The sequence below is a fragment of the Nelumbo nucifera genome, chromosome 1, assembly GCF_055504915.1.
Source record: "Nelumbo nucifera cultivar China Antique chromosome 1, China Antique-T2T, whole genome shotgun sequence".
NCBI lineage: Eukaryota > Viridiplantae > Streptophyta > Magnoliopsida > Proteales > Nelumbonaceae > Nelumbo > Nelumbo nucifera.
This window is the reverse complement of record NC_142649.1, coordinates 86,727,443-86,746,563: the sequence shown is the minus strand read 5'-3', so window position 1 is coordinate 86,746,563 and position 19,121 is coordinate 86,727,443. Positions and strand designations below refer to the sequence as shown.

The window sequence follows — 19,121 nt, the reverse complement described above, 5'->3', positions numbered from 1 at the left end:
TTATTATTATTATTATTATTATTATTGTTATTATTATTGTAACATGATTATGATTACTGATTTTCTAATTAATAATATATCATGAATATATTACTAATAATTAATTACTAAAAATAATGAAACTTATTAATTCAAACTTATAATTAATTAAAGATAATTAATAAAGAAATTAATAATGATAATTATTAAAACTTTCAATTATTCAATACCGTTAAATTAAATTAATTATAAAACAATTATTATTTCATTAATTAAATAAAAATTAATTACAAAAATTAATTTACTTAGTAATAATAATAATAATAATAATAATAATAATAATAATAATAATAATAATAATAATAATAATAATAATAATAATAATAATAATAATAATAACAATAATAATAATAATATTACTATTACTATTATGACGTAATCATATAATTATTTATGAATTTATAATTATTAAAATACTATTAATATATTAATTATACTGATTATTATTAAAAAATTGTAAGTAGCAAAATTTAGTTACCTAACAGTATATAAGGACACGTGTTTGTAATTTTTATTTCCAGTATTTGAAAAATGTTCTAATAATTAACATTAATTACCAATAATAATAATTAACAATAATATTTATTGACAAAATTTAACAAAATTATATTGATTAACATTATTTATTATGGTATTCATATAATTTAATTACGAATTTAATACTATTAAATATATATGGCTACATACATATGTATATGATATTCAAATAATTTAATTACGAAAATTGGAGTACTGAATTATCACATTTTTAAAGTTTGGGATCAAATTGTCACTCGAACCAAATAGGGTAATGATCGAAAATTTTCCCAATACAACACTGAAATTCCCATTTCCCACCTAGGGGTTTTTTCATTCTCCTCCCTGACTCATCTCTCAAACATATCATTCTCTCCTCTCTCACTCTCTGCAAGTCTACAACTCTACGTCAGTGTGAGTTGCGACAAAGCCACAAAGGAGACGACAGACAATGGTATGATGCCATTAATTTTTCATTTTTCTTCTCCCATTCCCTTCTCTACAAGTTTGCATCAGTAGCTCCTGTCCTTTTTCCAATTTCGCATTGTCTTGATCTGGTTGAGCTACGACGGCGAGACAAGATGAGAGATGCAATGGTAGACTAAAGGGAGGAGGCTTCTCCACTCCAGTTCTCCTAAACAAACGGCAAACCATCAGATTGTAGCAACTTACCACCATTGAATCTTCTCATTTTCTCAACCAAACGAAAACGGCAAGTTCCTTGATCCTTATTTTTTCTTTATATTTTGATTATTTTTTTTGATAATTTTTACTTCATTTGTTATTTGGTTTCTTCCTTGAGCTGTAACTACTAACTAGGCTTTTGTTCTTGTTCTTCTTACAAATTAATCCATTTTTCTTTTTATTTTGATTATTTTGTTTGATATTTTTCTTACTTATTTCGTTAGTTGCACAAATTAATTTCCTGCTGTAACTAGGCTTTTATTATCGTTGTGTGCAGTGTGCACATATTAATTTTTTTTTTCTTGTACTGAGTTCAATAGAATGCACATATTGGAGTTTTTATTTTTTTCTATTATTGTTTGTAGATGATAAATTTATTTATTTATTTATTTATTTATTTTTGCATTTTAGGTCATACACTACTCCTCAAGACCTCATCTACTACGATTTAATTCGGCCTTTACTTGGATTAAGACTAGAGCAGTGCTTTTGACCTGCTCTGTGGACTATGATAAATTAATTTGATTTTCAGTCTTTCACTTGTGAATTAATTTGGCTTTCCTGCTTAGTTCTTACATGGCCTTAGGTGCATTATTTTCTTTTGAACTTTTCATAATATATATTATATGTATTGCTTTACTTTTAAGTGAATTACCTTGTTCAAGAAATGCCTGGATCAACTCCCTCAATAATCCCCACTGTTAATTCTGGGCCTCTTCCTCGTCCTCGTCCTCCTAGTAATAAAACAATTGAACTTGTCTGTGCAACACAATCTACAAGTTGATTTCAAAGATCTTGGCCAATAGATTGAAGACTAAGTTGCCCCAACTTGTCTCCCAAAACCAGAGTGCCTTTCCAAGAGGGTAGATACATAGGTGACAACATTTTGATAGATCATGAAATCTTCCATTTCATGAAAAAAACTAAGAGTAAAAGGGGTGTGATGGCCATAAAAGTTGGATATGACTAAGGCTTATGACAGAATTGAGTGGTGGTTCCATAGGCAAGTCATGATTAAAATGGGTTTTGGAGAAAAGTGGGTGAATTGGGTTATGAGTTGCGTCACTTCAGTCTCCTGCCAAGTGCTGGTAAATAGGGTGCCAAATAAAAAGTTTTACCCTTCAAGAGGACTGAGACAAGGAGATCCAATATCCCCTTACCTATTCCTACTCCGTTCTAAGGTATTCTCTTCCATTTTGGATAAAAAGGTAGAGAATCACCAAATTTTTGGGATAAAACTGAGTAGAGACTGTCCTCCAGTTTCCCACTTACTTTTTGCCGATGATAGTTTGATATTTGGCAAGGCCACTCTCAAGGAAGGCAATCAGATCTTGGAGGCCATTCGCATCTATGAGAGAGCCTTGGGGCAGAAAGTCAACCCTTCTAAATCAGTTTGTTTTAACTCCAAATTGCATCCAAAGTTTCAGAAATTAATAGCTAAAAGTCTACACTTTAAAAAGGTAGACAGTCCTTCTAGATACTTGGGATTTTACCCCCAATAATTGGAAATTCAAAATGCAAACGTTTTGATTATTTGGTGGAGAGGGTTAAGAAAAAAACAGGTGGTTGGAAGGAGCAGATGCTCTCCCAAGCCGGAAAGGAAGTAATGCTCAAAGCTGTTGCAGTAGCTATTCCTACTTATTGTATGTCGTGCTTTCTTCTGCCAAAGAAGGTGTGTGAGGACTTAAAGAGAGCTCAAAGAGATTTCTGGTGGGGCTCCTCAAGTGAGAAGAAGAAAGTTCAGTGGGTCAGCTGGAATCAAATCAGCAAGAATAAGCTTAATGGTGGGTTGGGTTTTAGGGATCCAGCTGACTTCAATAGAGCTCTGCTTGCAAGGCTGGCCTGGAGGTTGGCGAATGATGATGATAGCTTGTGGGCCAGAGTTATAAAAGCTAAATATTTAAAAAATAAATAATTTATCTCTTCTAGCCTCCCTTCACAAGGCTCTTGGGGGTGGAAAAGTCTTTTGGCTGGTAGAGAAGTTTTGTTAGAGGGCATCTGTTGGGGCGTAGGGAATGGGGAGAAAATTGACATCTGGTTCTCCTTGGGTGCAGGGGCTTCCAGGGAACATAATCATAGGTCCAAGTCCTCTCAATTCAAATCTGTCAAAAGTCTCTGATCTTTTGATGCCAGGAAATGAAGGTTGGAATACAAACCTAATCAGGGAGCATTTTATCCCTGAAGTGGTGCAAAAAATCTCAGTAATCAATCTTGCCTCTGGTGATTGGGAGGACAGACTGTTTTGGGATGCCACATAAACATGGCAAGTTTATAGTAAGTTCTGCCTATTTTTTAGCTAAGAAACTGAAGGTAAATGAAAACAGAGGGGTAGGGGTTAGTTCAGAATCTGAGGACAGACCATTGTGGAAGGCAATCTGGGCCCTCCCAGTGCAGCCCAAAATTAAAGCTTTTTTGTGGCGGAGCAGTCTTAAAGCTCTCCCTGTAAATTTGAACCTGAAGTCAAGAAATGTGCTGACTGATGCAAGTTGCAGTCTTTGTGCGAGCTCTGAGGAATCTACTGTCCATGCCCTCCTCCTGTGTGATTTCACCAGATGCTCCTGGTTTGGTAGTGGCTTGGGAGCCAGAATGTCGGTGGTTAATCCTGCTATATCATTTAAAGATTGGTTGAAGGACTGGTTCCGATCCTATAACTCACTAGGCCCTGATAAAAAGGATGCTCTAATGCTCTTTGCTATTCTTTTATGGACTATTTGGCTGTGTAGGAATAATTTCATTTTCAATAATGAAAAGCCTAACCCAACAGAATCACTTGCTTTGGTGAACAGATTAGTGAAGGAGCAAAAGGAAATCTTTTTGGAGCAGCCAAGAGTGGCCCATTCTGAGGATCTTGCTCTTCATAACTGTTTTTGGAAGCCACCTGCGGTTAGTCCAGTTAAGCTAAATTTGGATGCTGCTTTTGTTAATCACAGCTCTACTGCTTTTGGAGTAGTTGCTCGTGACATGCATGGTTCCTGTGTTGCAGTTAGCTGTGGCCAGTGTTGGGTTAGGAGGGACTGTAATCAAGCGGCACACTTAGCAGCTAAACAAGGCCTCTTATTGGATTGCCTGCTATTTGGTGTGGAGCCAGGGTGGCTGGCTAACTATTTGGAGGTGGAACGTGCTATTCCGCGCCCTCCTTGAAGTATGTTGCAGGCTTGGTCCTTTTTTCCTGTTTTTTTTGTAGTTTTAGCAGGTCTGTGTCTTTAGTTGTAGTCTCTTTTGTTGTTTCTGTTGTTTGGTGGTTTGCTGTTGTTTCTTTGTGTCGTTGCTCTGCTTTAATGAATTTTCTCTCTTCACAAAAAAGTTAATTGGTATAGACAAACTCAAACCGTTAGAAATTTTGGATTCTTCTCCTTGGGTCCCGTTTGGCAACATTCCAGGTAAACACTGCTATTTTTTTGCCATTTTTTCTCTGTATACCGAATCTCTTCTTTTGTCTCAGTCACTCGATTTACTCCTTACCAGTGTCAGTTACAGGGTGAATGCTGCAACAAGTCTTCTCTGACATCCGTTTTTTCCGAGCAGTATCATTTACACAGGCATGTCTTCTTTCTGGCGAACGACCACACTTCTTTCTATTATGTTTTGTGCATCCTCCCAACTTTGGTTGTGAGAAACAAAACCAGGTTGGGACTAGCTTCGTATAGTGTGTTCTGAAGTTTTCAATCTGTGGTTCCCCTTCCCTCAGTTGCATTTCATCTGTTTGTCTTCTTTCTTGAATTTTCCGCATTGATTATTGCACATAGTTCTTCTTGGGAACCTTATTATTTAGTGATTTTCAGGATTTTATCTGTGCATAAAGCAAGCCATCCTCTGTATTTATGGCTGAGTCTTCTCCCAATGAAGATGCACTCCACAAAATTTGATGGATAATATTAAACATCATTACCTTCAATAGAATGGAGGTTATCCCTTCCTAAGATCTTAACGTCTCAAATGGTTAATCACTCCAGCAGCCTCTAGGATCTCCCAGCACAACCAATAATTTCATTCGAGCTTTTGGATTGTAAAGTGCTATTATTTTTAATTTTCAATTCCTTTCAATCCAAGATCTTGTTGGTGAAATTACAAAACAAAGAATAATATGCTCTTTGCCTTTGATCTAACCTAGGTCGCCCAAGTCAAATGACAGGTTATGTTGCAGTTACATGTTTTAATACCATGGTATTTAAGCCGTCTCCAAACAAAACAGTATTAATTACTTATTTGAAATGATATTCTCATCTTTTGTTCAGCCAAATCAAGCGTTGTCATATTACTGCTAAGTCCTAGAGTTGGGTAAACAATAATTCTTTGCAACATACTTTGTTCTGCAATCATAGAGTTACAGTTCTGTAAAATGGAGTCTACCGAGTATTTTTTGTTCTTTGTGGGCTGAAGGAAGTCAAGTCCATATTGGATGGGTTAAGCTAGTGGACCTGGAGCTACTGAGATTGATTTTCTGCATTACAGAGATAAAATTTTTGGTCTTGTTTTGTTTAACTTCATTGAGCTGGGTTCTTTGATAACAATGGCCATGCCATTGTTATGTAAAATGGTCATGCCATGAACATGACAGATGATGACAATGGTCATGCCAACAATACTTGTATCTTCCATCTTAATTGTATACTTACCATGAACAGGACAGTTCTACAAAATGAAAGAAAGGATGCTCCAGATGCTTCTACTGTACAATGATTTCTTGGGGACACAATACTTAACAGAAAGAGTGAAATGTTTCTAGGTTCTAGCTAACAGATTTGAAATTTGGTGTAGTAAAAGTCTAGTTCATTTGAACTCTTCACTGCATTTGCTTGTTTTGCAGCCATAGATTTGTCTGAAACTTTCAAAATTTCAAGATTTAAGAAAAAGAAAAGTAAAATTCCTACATCTGAACAATCATACTGGGAATCCACATCAAAGTTTTATTGGGAGCTGAATATGGAGAGGTTTGGTCCTTGCTACTGGATATAGAAAACTGAATGTGGAGAAGTTGGGACTTAGTAGGTATTTCAGTTTTAATGAAATGTTTCAGTTATTCATTAAAACTGAAACATGGCACTTGTTTTTTCTTAATTTTAGGCTTAATGACTTGCAACAATGCAAAACATATGGATGGGTTTGCAGAACTAATGTTAAGAAATAGTTTCGTTATCCAAACATTGTTTCTGTTTCTGTAGAACACAAATCCATTCCCGAGGAACAAATTGCCAAACGTGCATTAAGGAGAAGACATGAAGCTTCGACATGCTATGGTTTGTTCTTCGAATCAGAACCGAAGCATGGAAGCTCATTCGCTCCTCAAAAGACAGGGTTTCGATGTCTCATCCTATGGTACGGGAGCACACGTTAAACTTCCAGGTCCTTCGTTGAGGGAACCCAATGTTTATGAATTTGGCACGCCATATAAGCAGATGTTTGATGATCTCAGACGGAAAGACCCTGAATTGTATCCTTTATTTTTGTTTCATTTCATATAGATACAATATGTGAATCTAGAGCTATAGACTATAACGTTTTAAAACTCACATTCTAAATTTGTCATTTGTTCCGAAATATTTAACTTTAGCTCTCAGTAGTTCAATTATAACTCAGAGAATCATCACAGATGGTACAATTTAGGGTATTTCTTTTTTACCTTTAGTTCTTGTTTTTTCCCTATCCCAGTTTCTTCTCTTGTTAATGTTACAATGCTTGATTTGGTTACTCAATTTGGCCATTGATTATCCATTCTAGGATGCAAATCCAGTTTTCGCTTTCCAGATGTATCAAGTAAGCATTTTAGAAGTGCCTTGACCATAATCTCATCTATCATTTTTCTCTAACACTACCACATACAGGTAATGGGCAGTTTATCATTGGGAATGATTTCACATTGCATTCAAATCTCTAGCGCCTACTCTAGGATTTGAAGTATATAGAATTGACACAAATATCAGTAGCAGTTTTGTTTCCTCCTAACTTTACCTCTATAGAGTTGCTCAAAGTGTCAATGCTCATATTAGGTGACAGAGGAACGACCCACTTCGGTTTTCTTTAGCTTCATTGTATATAAGAATTAAGCAGAGTACATCCTTAACAATATTCAGATACAAGCGTAATGGCATCTTGTCAATGCTTAAGAGGAACTCAAGTGTCAAACTTGCACCTCAACGTTGGCAGGAGAATGCTGCTGATGGCTCCTTTGACGTGGTATTTACATTTGAAGAGAAGGTTTTTGATATGGTTATTGAAGGTTATCATCTGGATTTTGCATTTCATTGTTACCATATGTCTTGTTTTTCCATATCCAATGTTTTAATGATAGATTTGCTGCATATTTTGTCTCATGTGGCAAAGGTTGTTGTGAAATGTGATTGGATGATAATTTAATCTTTTTTTTTTGCAACTTTTTATATGAATATAGTTTTTGCACTTAATCTGTTGTGGATAAAATAAATAATTTCTTGTTTACCTTTTTTATTTTTTTGGTATTTGCTTTTTTCAAGTTTACCTTTGATCTTGAATTTATTTGAAATGACCTGAAGCTTGGTACTGCAAAACTGGATTTCTCACTACTGGCAATAGATTTGGGAAGTTTTTTTGATAGGAAGATCTATTGCACCTCATATTTTCATCTATTTTGGGCAGATTTAGCTGAAGCTAGAGGCTCCTCCATTCTTCCTTGCTTGATAGGGGGGATTTCAATGTGGTTAGATTCTTGGAAGATAGAAATGGTGGAAGGAGATCCAAAGACATGTGGCGATTTGCAGATTTTGTAAATCAGTTTGAACTCATAGACCTTCCTCTGACAGGGGCACAATTCACATGGACTATATCAAGAAATCCTTGTGCTGCTAAAACTTCATAGATTCCTACTCTCCCCTGGTTGGGAAGATCTATTTCAGGACTTGAACCAGGTGGCTCTTCCATGGCCTGTTTCAGATCACTCTCCCCTCCAGCTAATCTGTGGCATACAGGTGCGTAGGAAGACTGCTTTTAAATTGGAGCATGCCTAGTTCGAAGAAGAGGTTTTAAATCTATTCCTAAATAACAAATAGGCTGATACTCAGGTGGATGGTACAAGCTCTTTTGTGCTTGCAAAGAAGCTGGGAGCCATTAAGGACACCTTGAAGACTTGGAGGGTGAAGAAGTGGAATAAATCAAAGTCAGAAAAGAGGTGTTTAGAGGTAATCAAAGAGGTGGATCTGGTTGAAGAAAGAGGGCCTATTACAGAAGAAGATGAAGAAAAGAATGGCAGCTAAATTGGTCCTGGACAATCTAGCCTATAAAGATGAATTGAAGTGGAGGCAAAGGGCAAAGGTGAAGTGGCTCAAAGTAGGGGACAGAAACTCTAGCTTCTTCCATAAAATGGCAAATGAAAGAAATAGAATAAACTACATAGAAATATTGGAACATGATGGTTTGGTGGGGGGAAAACTGGTCAGATCTGAAAAGTATAGCCACCAAATTCTTCTTTGAATTGTTCAAGGAAGGATGGAAAAGAGGGCCTTTGCCAGTGGGTATAAATTTTAAAAGAATATTAAATGAACAATGAAGGATTTTGGAAGCTCCCTTTTTTGAAGAGGAAGTTTGGCAGGTGATAAAGAACCTAGATACAAAAAATCTCCAGGTCTGGATGGTCTTACTAATTTGTTCTATAAGAGCTACTGGGAAGTGGTGAAGGTTGATGTATTGAAGGCTTTCCAGGATTTCTATCGAAATGCCTCTTTGGAAAGGAGTCTAAATGCTACATTCATCTCCCTAATTCTTAAAGTATGAGCTACTAACATTATGGATTTTAGGCTGACCAGTCTACTGAATAGCTTTTACAAGATTTTGGCTAAGGTCCTAGCTGAGAGGTTCAAAAAGGTTCTGAATAGTGTGATTGCACAAAATCAGTTTGCATTTGTGCCAGGTCGTCAAATGTTGGACAGTGTCTTGGTAGCAAATGAACTGATTGGCTCAAGGAAAAGGGAGGGTACTCCAGGTCTGATGTGTAAATTGGACTTGGAGAAGGCTTACAATCATGTCAATTGAAGATGCTTGGACTTTGTTTTGGACAGAATGAACTTTGGGCAGAAATGGAGAAATTGGACCAGAGCTTGTATGACTTCTAAATTCTTAATCTTGTTAAATGGACAATCAATGGGGTTCTTTAAAAGCTCCAGGGGGAGAAGACAAGGGGACCCCCTCCTCTTCTGTTTATCTGTGTAATGGAACTCCTAACTAGTTTTGTCCTTTATGTAGGAGAGGTGGGGATGTGGAAAGGATTTGAAGTGGCTCTCAGAAGGAAAATGTGCAACTATTGCAGTTTGCTGATGATACCCTTTGCTTTGTCGATGCCAAGGGAGACTAGTTAGAAGAAATGTTGGGTGTCCTAAGCTGCGTTGAAGTGTTGGCGGGATTGAACGCCAATTGGAGTAAGAGTAGCTTAATTCCAATGGGAAATGTGGAAAATATAGAAAGCTAAAAATTAGAGGACGAATACCTTTCATCCTTTGGTCCGAGCAGAGATCTCCAAATGGCCAAATATTAGAGGAAGCAAGAAAGCTTAACTTCTTTGGAGCTGCATACCATTTGCTGTATGTTGGTCCATCTGGAAAGAGAGAAATAGAAGGGTTTTTGAGGACAAGACACTAAGTGTGGAATACTTAGTAGCAGTAGTGGGCAATTAGACTGCAGCCTGGGCTCTTAAACTTCTAGAGTTCGAGCAAGTGCATAAGTCTGATTTGTTGGAGAATTTCTGGAGTACTCTTGATTTGCATCCTTGTAACTGTGATTCCTTTTCAATTTAATTTCAGATATGTAATTGGTCTGTCAACTTGACAACCACTATGTTTGAGATGTACTGCATTTTTTTAGTTTAATGAAATTTCTTGTTGATTCTTCAAATATATATATATATATATATATATATATATATATGTAGAAGCTTTGGCTGAGGTGCTGTACTGTCAAGTGGGTTTTCAGCCAACAAAATACCTGGGTCTTCCTCTGGGGGGTAAATGCACCTCAGCTCTATCTGGGACCCAGTTTTGGAACGATTGGAAAAGAAACTTGCTTCCTGGAAAGCCAAATACTTGTCCTTGGGAGGTAGAATCACCATCTTGAAAAGCTCCTTATCCAACTTGCCTTCATTTTATCTTTCCCTCTTTCCAATTCCAGTGAAAGTGGCCCAAAGGATAGAAAAGCTTTAGAGGGATTTTCTGTGGAGGAGGAAAAAAAGAAGATTCATTTGGTGAGTTGGGATCAAGTGTGTGCTTCGAAGGATAAAGGGGAATCAGGAGAGTGAAGAACTTCAATAATGCTCTACTAGGAAAGTGGATATGGAGATTTGGAGTGGAAAGAAGTAGATGGTGGAGAGGTTTAATTGCAACCAAATATAATACTGATAGAGGAGGGTTAAGTCTTAAATTGGGAAGGGGTGACAAGTGTCTTTTTAGAAAGACCCTTGGTATGGAAGCAGCCCTCTCTCAGACCTATTTCCACAGTTGTTTCAGCTAGCTGAAAAGCAGGATGCAACTGTGGAAAACTGCTTTGAGTTAATTTGTAGCTCGGTTTTCTGGTGTCCTTTTTGAAGAAATTTTTAGGATTGGGAAATTGTTAAGTTTGTTGAGTTGCTTGAGCTGATCTCTTTTCAGTCTCTGGACCTGAACAAAGAAGATGGTTGGAGCTGGAATTGGAGTGCAGATGGACAGTTTCTTTTAGACAAGAATCTAGTAGGTGTGCCTACAATCAGAATTGGAATCCGATTTTCCCCTTGAAAATTAATTCTCTGGTTTGTGCAGCAGCTTTGGATAGGTGTTTAACCAAAGTCAATCTTAGATAAAACAAAAAAGAGGATTAAAATCTGATGGATCACAAGTCATCACCTGGATACAAGACAATCTGAAAATCAAAATAAGTTTTCCACATTACAGATTTGAATACTCAAAACCTCCCCCAACTTATTCCCCAGGTCCTCCTTACAATTTGCCTAAATTCTGGGAGAACCAAAACCCAGTCTGCCATGGATCTGCTAACAGTGGCTACCATCCTATCCATACTGCAAGCTTTGTCCTCTAATATTCTTCTGTTCCTCTCCTTCAATATGTTCCAACATATGGTAAACGGAATGCAGCTCCATCCTTTGCTTTCTTACTTCCTCTCAGCTTAGGCCACATAGAGAAAATTTCTGCAGCTGAAGTTGGGTGAAGGCCAGTAACCCCAAACATAGCAGTAAACATTCTCCACATGTAACCAGCAAACTTGCAGGAGATAAATAGATGGCTGACATTTTCCTCCTGCTCTTCTTATAGACAGCACCTGTTAGCTATAAGGAATTCTCTTGATTTCAGATGACCCACTGTCAAGATGCTATCCATTGCCAAAGCTTCAACTCTTGGTGGAACTGGGTTTCCCCAAATACCTTTAATTTGATTTAAGTCTGTATTGGCAAGATGCTACCCATTGCCACCATCCATTGCCAAAGCTTCAACTCTTGGTGGAACCGGGTTTCCCCAAATACCTTTAATTTGATTTAAGTCTGTATTGGACCTGCTAGGAGCCATATAACATGATTTTACTGAGAATTTTTCCATTTTTACATTCTTTTCACCAAAGTTCATCCCTTTGCCGACCTGAAAATTTTACACTATCTAATTTTCCTAGCAGAGAGATACATTCTTCCACTTCTCTATCCAACAGAGGCCCCCTAAATTTCAGGCCCCAAACCAATTGATCCCCCCTTCTTTTGTAGTACTCACTGATAAAAACCTCAGCCTTAGCCTATACAATCTTAGACATAATTCATTCAGCTTGCCTATCCCACACCAATCGTCCTCCCAAAATCTGATTTTTGATCCATCCTCTACTACAAAGCTTGTTAGACTTCTAACTTCCCTGTTAAATCTCATAATCCCCTTCCGCACACTCGCCCCGTACGAAGCCCTCACCTCCCTAGATTCCCAGCCAAACCTCACCACCATATGCTTCCCAACCACTACCCTCCTCCACAGAGTTTTCCTCTCCCTGAACCAAATCTCCATAGCCATTTCCCCAATAAGGCCCTATTAAAGATTCTCGCTCTTCTTAGCTCCAGCCCTCTCCTCTCTTTTGATTTACAAACCTTATCCCAATTCGCCAAGTGAAATTTCTTTCCCCTCTCTCCCTACCCCTCCCAAAGGAAATCCCTCTGAATCTTCTCAATTCTCTCAGCCACTTTAGTTGGTATTTTCAGCAGAGATAGATAATAGGTTGGTAAGCTTGACAAGACACTTAAGTTATCCCCCCCCCCCCCTAAAGGAATAAATATTTAGCTTTCCACCCATCCAACTTCCTTTCAACCCTCTTCAAGATTGATTTCCATATTATGCCTGCATTTGAAGCTCCTTCTATTGACATTCCCAAATAGGTGAAAGGGAGCTCACCAATTATGCATTCAAGAGCATCAGCACATTCTAACATAACATCCCTCCCCACCTCTCTAATTTCAATTGTTATGCTCTTGGAGAGATTAATCTTCAGCCATGTTTAACATTTTAATATTTGCCAACACTGCTCTTAAATTCAGCATCTGATCCACCATTGCATCTAGAAAAATCAAAGTATCATCTGCATACTGCAGATGAGTAATGCAGGGCACACCCCTTCCGAACTTAAAGTCCTCAATTAAGCTCATTTGTCCGCTTTCCACTAACAGCAGATTCAAAATCTCCATAACCATAACAAATAGCATAGGAGATATTGGGTTTCCTTGTCTTAGGCCCTTGGAAGCTTGAAAGAAATCTGAGGATATGCCATTTATAAGGATTGAGAAGGAAACTGTAGACATACATGCATGCATCCAAGACCTCCACTTTTCCCAAACCCCGACAATCTTTGAATTTCTTCTAAGAATCCCCATTCCACGTGATCATAGGCCTTCTCGGTGTCAATCTTGCACACTAAACCTGGTTTTCCACTCCTTAGTCGAGAGTCAATGCATTCACTTGCCACTAGGACTCCATCCAAAATTTTCCTTCCTTCCAGGCTTCCACAAAGGCTATCTAAAGATTCCCCTACATCCTCTTGCAATACAGTCCTGAATCTCTTGGATTATACTTTAGCCAATAACTTACAAGGGCTACTGATTACGCTTATTGGCCTAAAGTCCTTTAAATCCACTGCTCCATCCTTCTTTGGAATTAGTGAAATAAAAGTAGCACTCACCATCTTCTCCAAAATCTTCTCTCTATGGGACTCTTTAAACATTTGATCAAAATCTCTTTCCAGCCAATTCTAACAAGCTTTAATGAAAGTGAAGCTGAAACCATTTGGGCCTGGGGCTTTGTCCCCATTGATGTCTTTTAAAGCTTCTTTGGCTTCCTCCAACCCAAATTCTCTTTCAATCCAGGATGTTGAATTTTCATTCAGCATTTTTTTGAAGTATATAAAACCTTATAGAAAGCCAACCACCTTCTCCTGGATTTCATTCCAGGGCTCCACCATCTCCTTCCACCTGAATTCTTGGGATGAAATTTCTCCTCCTCCTTGCACTAGCATATAAGCATGAAAGAAAGCTGTGTTTTTGTCACAGATCCAGGATCAGTGATGTGTGATGTGTCGTCAAGCTTTGGAGGGCATTAATCATCTGTTCCACCATTGCTATGTTTCATCAGTTATTTGGTGGCATTGTTTATCAGCTTTGGGGCTTGCTTGGGCTATGCCTGGAACAGTGATTGAGATGCTGTGGAGCTGGGAACTGCATGGCCTCTCTAAGCTTGCCAGTAGTGTGTGGATTTCAATCCTGGATGCTGTGATCAACACCATTTGGTCTGAAAGAAACAAAAGGTTATTTCAGAATGCTTCCTTCACTTGGAAAGCTGATCTCAGGGGTTTTGGCTGCAAAGGGGCTTCAGGCTTAAGAACTAGGGGCCCAGTTGAGGTCTAGGAATTTATGGCAGTTGTTAAGTTGTTTAGGGGTGGCTGATCCCTGTCCAAGGTGCTTCCCTTGGAGGGTCTGTTGTGTTATATCTGTTCTAATAAAATTACTTTACCTTTTCGCAAAAAAAATCCATCTATTGACTTAAGTTTTTTTTGATAGATTATTGACTTATCATATTCCCCAACTTTGGTCAAGTATCCAACTATTCTGCGAAACTAATGGCATGGTATAAATGGTATGAAAATTATCATTGTTTGTACCATTTTATTCTTCATGATATTCACTTTTTTCGCTTTTGTTACCCAGTATTACTCTAGATACTGAAGACTGTTTAGAAATCCCATGTAATGACTTGCGATGAAGAGAAGCCATTTTTCAAGGAAGAATATAGAACAAAAGAGAGATTGTTTTTCTTTCACAACTTGTAGTAGTACCTAACATTTGGAGAGTAGATAACAAGAACAAGAGGACAAGCTTATTTAAAGTTTGTTCTCCATAAGAAACATTATAAAGTCTTAGAAAAGCAGAAAAGGAATTAAAGAGGATAAGGATGAACAGGACCAGAACCACAACATCCCTAGTTCTCCTTTTCTGTTCTGTTATAGCAAAAGATAGTCTCATTTTAGAAGTCTTGACTTGTTGCAATTGCACAAATTTTGTAGGCCTTTCAAGTTTCATCACCATATTTGTGGAAGCCCCATTATTGGGTAAAGTATGTTTGACCTTCAATGGTCCACTCTACAGGCAGGAATGGCTATAACCCAGGACGTTGCTGTCAGTCCTATCCTTGCTGTTTTCAGGGGTGCAATTCCATTGTGAAATATGTACTAGATCTACTAGAAGATACAGGCAAGTTGGGGGGTAAAACCAATTGACTCACCAATTGAATCTAATCATCAGCTGGGAGACAGTCAGGGAGAGTTTTTTGAAAGACATGAAGAAGTTCCAGAGACTTGTAGGGAGACTCTTGTATTTGTTTATGACCAAGCCTGATATTGCTTATGTAGTGGGTGTCCTTAGTCAATTCATGCACAATCCTAGGACAACTCACTTTGAGGCTGCAGAGAGGATCCTTAGATACCTCAAGAAGTTTCCCGGAGCTGGTTTGTTGTTCCAGAAACATGGACACTTAAAGGTGGAAGTGTATAGTGATGCTGATTGGGCAGGGGCAGTTGATGACCGAAAGTCTACCAGTGGGTATTGTACCTTTGTAGGAGGAAACCTGGTCACATGGAGAAGTAAAAAACAAAGTGTGGTGGTTAGATCTAGTGTTGAAGCAGAATATAGAGCAATATCTCATGGGGTTGCTGAAATCATGTGGATAAGAAATCTATTAGGTGAATTGGGTTTTGCAGTGAGCAACCCTATGTCACTCTACTGTGGCAATAAAGCTGCCATCAATATTGCTGCTAATCCAGTCTTGCATGATAGGAAGAAACACATTGAAGTGGACAAACATTTTATTAGAGAGAAACTTGTGAATGGAGAAGTGTGTACTCCATATGTTAGCTCAGAACAACTTGCAGATATCTTCACCAAAGGTCTTCATCATGTGTGGCACAATGATTTGTGTGACAAGTTGGGCATGATTGACATCTATGCTCCAACTTGAGGGGGAGTGTTGAAATAATTTAGTTCTTTTTTGTTAGGGTCTATTTGGCTAATTAAAGCTTTTTTTTTATTTTTTGTTATTGTACTTCACTTACAACAGGGTCACAGAAGTCTTTTCCCTTCTTATTTCTGTTGTCCTATATAATATAATAGAAGCTGGCGCCGCCAGCACTGTTCCATTGCTCCAAACCTTTTCTTCTTCCTTTCTTTCTTCTTCTCTTCTTTCTTCTTCCCTTCTCTTCTCTCCTTCTTCATATTTCAATCGGATTTATTGCCAAGACTAACAATGTTAAAACTAACATAAACTCATAGGCAATCCATAGGAACACTGTATTAGTGATGACTCTTAAAATGGCTCTAATAACACTTGCTGATCCTAGTAAGCAAACAAAAAACAACTCAATAACTTATGTAATGATGCCAAAGTAATACGAAATTAACAAGTTTTGACCCTTGGAAAATAGACTGATAGAAAAATGACATTGCCAAGTTTTCAAAATTATAAAACCTCCATATGATTTTTTAAATTATTAGAATCCTTCAAGACAAGAAAACCTATTCTAAAGGCAGCAATACTATAAAATAAGTTTAAAAATCTCAAAAATGACAAACAAGCTAGAGAGCTGAGGCGACTGAAAGATAAACCAATATTCATGTCAAATATTAAAAAGATTAATTGTGAGCATCACAAAAGCACTTTTCAGTTAACAGTGTGATTAACCTCTGGGCCTTTAACACCAACCTTTTATTATGCCCACCTCCTTTGTTTTTTGAACCATCTTCTGAAGACCTTTACTACAACGCTGAACAGAAAAAAATGTGAGAATGGGTCTCCTTGGCAAACTTCTCATGAACTATAGAAGTAACCTTTTGGGACCTCATTCAACAAAATTGAAAAATACTCCATTAAGTTACAAGTCATATTTACTTCCTCCTCCATGGCTTTAGGCTTTGGCAATCCTTTCCCCAAAATATGAAAGAAACCATAGAAATACAAATCTACACACTTATCCACTTTCAGATAAAATCCATTCATTGATGAATTAACTTTGATGCAGATATCAGAGGTTTCCTTCATTTTATTAAGAAAAAAAGGGTCTGAACTTTGTTCCTCTTCCATCTAAAGAAAGAACTCTTTACCAGAAACTCTGTCCATTAATTATGGTGTAAATATTGCTTGCTTTTTCAAAAGGTCAGAAAAAGTAGAGAAATAAATATTTGTTTTCAGATGTTTTTATTAACTATATGGTATCAAGATCAGCTTGAAAAATAACAGTATAAAACAGATCTGGTGTTCATTCTATAACAAATATTTTATAGGGCCTCAGCATGCAGTATGGAAATAAGGGCAAGAATAGAACTGGTTTTCCCTAACGGACAATTAGAGTGAATGGTAATCTCATTTTTGGAAGTCTTTAAGCTTTTCTTTTTCTTGTATTTAATAAGTAAAGATCTAGCATGCTTAGGATTTTCTGATGGTGCGGAACTAGATCGTTCCAAGGGTGCTATTTGGGCATGAGCTTCAAGACTACTCAATATTGAGGTTGTAGAACTTGTAAGAGATTAAAAGGCGCTTTAATGGTGACATAGTGATATGGCTAACCCTTTTAGGACACCACCTCGGCCACTGGGTGTAAGATACTTGGCCTATCTAAACTGTTTCTGATGGACTGTCTGGGAAGCCAATCACCATGCATTGGATAAATCAAGATATACGAAGCATGTCATATGAAAGAAATTCTGTAAAAAGTCATCAGTACAAATCTGCATCAAACCGCTGTGTTGCCAAGGACAGGCATTACTTTGAGCAAAGAATCTATTTGATTTTAAAATTCATAGATTACTTTGTTGTGTACTTGTATTTAATAGCTTACTAACTATAAAAATTATGCAGATCTCAACAATCGGGAGCATGTCCTGATGAAGCCTGCACTGGTGATCAATTTGGATGTAAAAGATAACCATGAGGAAGCAGCTGTGGGAGCTAGGCTTGCCCTTGATTTATGCTATGAGGTGTGAGATTGTCTTTCATTGTATTTATGCAAGTTCAGATATATGTGTTTTCTACGGTGTCTTCTAACAGTAACCATGGTTCACAGATTGAAGCAGTTGATTCATGGGAGGACGCAATTGATGACGTTGTAACTTCATTTGAAAGGCAGCATAGGAGGAAGCTATTGTACAGCATCTGCTTCTATTAAATGTGTCATGGATTCATGGGTGCACAGGGAGAAAGATGGCCTCTAAATTTTGAGGCCCATATTGCTTGACTTTATATCTTTGCATTTGTTCTTTTTACTGTTACAAATCCCATGGTTTACCTGGATTGTAGCCTTACTATGTGCTTACACTGATGTTTCATGGAACTATTTGTTTGTTCAATGTATCATATAACATTATTTAGCAGTAGGCTTATTTTGAATCAAATTAGCAGGCTTAACTACTAAGATTGTTGTTAGTTGCTACACGTCTTGGAGCAGCTTTTAGACGAATGCTCAACGATATCAAACATCACCCTTTAATTTGATTTCATCTAGGAAACTCTTTATGAAGTAGGGTACTTGTTTCATGACTTGACAGCTGAAATTAGTTGCTTCAAGTGACTATTCCTTCAGGAGATACTCAATCTTTTGAATGCTCCAGATTAGTTGTTAGTTGCTTCTCATCCGGTGAGTGGTGGTGCTTTTCATTGGATCAGAGACTGGGCAACCCCTTGCCTATCTTGCTGTTTTGGTGGGTGTAAAATAAGAGTAAACAGAGGAAGAAGAAGAATTTGTTGTATTATTTATTAATCTCGTATGTATATATACAAGTTACAAATTCTATGTTAGGAAAGAATATATTAGGAAAGAAGACTAATCAAATTCCTACAATCAAGGTAAATCATATCTCCCTAGTATTTACTTCCTATTTTAGTTATACATTCTGTAACATCACATCTCCCTAGTATTTACTTCCTATTTTAATTATATAGTTTATAACATCTTCCTATTTTAATTATACAGTTTGTAACACTCCCCCTCAAGTTGGAGCATAGATATTAATCATGCCCAGCTTGTTACAAAGATAATCAACCCTAACCCCATTAAGAGCCTTCGTGAAGATATCTCCCAGTTGTTCTCCTATTTTCACATAACCTGTGAAAATCAAACCTTGCTGAATTTTTTCATGAACAAAATGGCAATCAATCTCGATATGCTTAGTTCTTTCATGAAAAACAGGATTAGATGCAATGTGAAGAGCAGCTTGGTTATCACACCACAACTTGGCTGGTACTGAAGTTTTAAGACCTACTTCAGTCAAAAGTTGATATATCCACATTATTTCACACATAGACTTGACCATAGCTCTATGTTCCGATTCTGCTTCTTGCTTTTCCATGAAACTAGATTCCCTCCAACAA

General features: G+C 37.4%; 1 protein-coding gene and 1 long non-coding RNA gene across 9 annotated transcripts; both read left to right on the top strand.

Moving 5' to 3' along the window:
* Positions 1 to 815: 815 nt before the first annotated feature.
* Positions 816 to 18,162, top strand: LOC104599551 (Ssu72-like family protein). Of its 8 annotated transcripts, none has more exons than XM_088887527.1 (8): positions 816 to 1,267; positions 4,026 to 4,122; positions 4,223 to 4,381; positions 6,047 to 6,228; positions 6,402 to 6,670; positions 7,311 to 7,456; positions 17,613 to 17,731; positions 17,818 to 18,162. In XM_088887527.1, the coding sequence occupies exons 5-8, from the start codon at positions 6,456 to 6,458 to the stop codon at positions 17,917 to 17,919; spliced, it is 582 nt and encodes a 193-aa protein (XP_088743653.1). In that variant the 5' UTR covers positions 816 to 1,267; positions 4,026 to 4,122; positions 4,223 to 4,381; positions 6,047 to 6,228; positions 6,402 to 6,455; the 3' UTR covers positions 17,920 to 18,162. The 8 variants fall into 8 exon arrangements, with proteins under 8 accessions (XP_088743653.1, XP_088743647.1, XP_088743656.1 ...); XM_088887521.1 differs by lacking the exon at positions 6,047 to 6,228 and adding an exon at positions 4,544 to 4,778; XM_088887530.1 differs by lacking the exon at positions 6,047 to 6,228 and adding an exon at positions 4,544 to 4,778 and having other exon boundaries at positions 4,026 to 4,131.
* Positions 7,466 to 10,099, top strand: LOC148803519 (uncharacterized). The gene is made up of 2 exons (XR_016076195.1): positions 7,466 to 8,180; positions 8,274 to 10,099. It is a non-coding gene; the product is annotated as an uncharacterized LOC148803519 (long non-coding RNA).
* Positions 18,163 to 19,121: the final 959 nt, after the last annotated feature.